This window comes from Bombus bifarius, unplaced genomic scaffold (assembly GCF_011952205.1).
Source record: "Bombus bifarius isolate JDL3187 unplaced genomic scaffold, Bbif_JDL3187 scf7180000008289, whole genome shotgun sequence".
In the NCBI taxonomy this organism is placed as follows: domain Eukaryota; kingdom Metazoa; phylum Arthropoda; class Insecta; order Hymenoptera; family Apidae; genus Bombus; species Bombus bifarius.
Window position 1 is genome coordinate 2590 of NW_022884572.1, and position 2420 is coordinate 5009.

Genomic DNA, 2420 nt, shown 5'->3' on the forward strand with positions numbered 1-2420 from the left:
TATTACGTTATATGGTATAACGTTATAACCTATTACGTTATATGGTATAACGTTATAACGTATTACGTTATACGGTATAACGTTATAACCTATTACGCTATATGGTATAACGTTCTAACGTATTACGTTATATGGGATGACGTTATAACGTATTACGTTACATGGTGTAACGATATAACGTAATACGTTATATGGCGTAACGTTATAACGTATTACGTTATATGGTACAACTTTATAACGTAATACGTTATATGGAATAACGTTATAACGTATTACGTTATATGGTATATCGTTTTAACGTATTACGTTATATGGAATAACGCTCTAACGTATTACGTTATGGGATGTCGTTATAACGTATTACGTTATAAGGGACGACGTTATACCATATAACGTAATACGTTGTAAAGTTATACCATATAACGTATTACGTTATAACGTTATACCATATAACGTAATGCGTTATAACGTTATACCATATAACGTAATACATTATAACCTTATACAGTAACATGCTGACATGTTGGGCATGCTGACATGTCTGGCATGTTGACATGTTTGACATGTTGACATGTTGACATGTTTGACATGTTGACATGTTTGACATGTTTGACATGCTGACATGTTTGACATGTTGAACATGCTGCCATGTTGGGCATGCTGACATGTTTGACATGTTGAACAAGCTGCCATGTTGGTCATGTTGACATGTTGAACATGTTGACATGTTGACATGTTTGACATATTGACATGTTTGACATATTGACATGTTTGACATGTTGACATGTTTGACATGTTGGACATGTTTGATATGTTTGACATGTTGGACATGTTTGACATGTTAACATGTTTGACATGTTTGACATGTTGAACATGCTGCCATGTTGGGCATGCTGACATGTTGACATGTTTGACATGCTGACATGTTGAACATGCTGACATGATGGGCATGCTGACATGTTTGACATGTTGACATGTTTGACATGTTTGACATGTTGAACATGCTGACATGTTTGACATGTTGACATGTTTGATGTTGAACATGCTGCCATGTTGGGCATGTTGACATGTTGACATGTTGAAATGTTGACATGTTGACATGTTGACATGTTGACATGTTGACATGTTGGACATGTTGAACATGCTGACATGTTTGACATGTTTTGAGATGTTGAACATGTTGACATGTTTGACATGTTTTGACATGTTTTGACATGTTTGACATGTTGGACATGTTGAACATGCTGTCATGTTGGGCATGTTGACATGTTGACATGTTGACATGTTGACATGTTGACATGTTGACATGTTGACATGTTGACATGTTGGACATGTTAAACATGCTGACATGTTTGACATGTTTTGACATGTTGAACATGTTGACATGTTTGACATGTTTTGACATGTTTGACATGTTTTGACATGTTTGACATGTTGGACATGTTGAACATGTTGACATGTTTGACATGTTGACATGTTTGACATGTTGACATGTTTGACATGTTTTGACATGTTTGACATGTTTGACATGTTGGACATGTTGAACATGTTGACATGTTTGACATGTTGACATGTTTGACATGTTTTGACATGTTTGACATGTTTTGACATGTTTGACATGTTTGACATGTTGGACATGCTGACATGTTTGACATGTTGGACATGTTGAACATGCTGACATGTTGAGCATGTTGACATGTTGGACATGTCGAACATGTCGACGTGCTGGCATGTTTGACATGTTGACATGTTGATATGTTGATATGTTGTAGTCGGAGAAGTCTTGAGATTTGAGTCTGTTATTACTGAGAGATAACTGAACCTACGCTCTCATGTAATTCCCGAGAAATGCTAGGTGTGTAGGTATTTTTTGAACGAAGGAAACGGATTCGTTGTTCACACCTTTCGTTATGAAAAGTGAGGGTAACGATCCGCGATACCCATTGGTTATGGCCAGCATTAATGAATGAAGATAAGAGGAGGAAGCCTCCTATCAACGTGGCTCATGGGTGCCTCTTTCATGGGGAAACCCACCATTTTCCATTAGGTGAATGTCCGTTTTTCCCTGTTATATAACTATCAGCTTTTTCCGTAGTTTCTAAGAGTGCACAATAAACCTAAGGACTTTTCTAAGGTCTATAATGAAAGCGTAGGAATCATTTTGGTAATATAATATTGTATATGTATTTTGGTTTAATTAATTATTTAATCGGTTGAAAATTTAACTAACTAGGCCTATTAATGTTCATAATCGATCGTAGAAAACATTTTGGTAATATAATGTTGCATAGATAGTTTGGTTTAATTAATTATTTAGTCGGTTGAAAAGTTGATTAACTAGGTCTATTAATATCCAATCGTATAATGAAAGCGTAGAAAAATTTTGGTAATATAATATTGCATATGTATTTGGGTTTAAT

At 35.4% G+C, this 2420-nt stretch overlaps 1 protein-coding gene across 1 annotated transcript; it reads right to left on the reverse strand.

Annotated features, from left to right (window-relative positions):
• Positions 1-492: 492 nt before the first annotated feature.
• On the reverse strand, positions 493-1749 carry LOC117212380. The gene has a single exon (XM_033457179.1). The coding sequence runs from the start codon at positions 1747-1749 to the stop codon at positions 493-495; it is 1257 nt and encodes a 418-aa protein (XP_033313070.1).
• Positions 1750-2420: the final 671 nt, after the last annotated feature.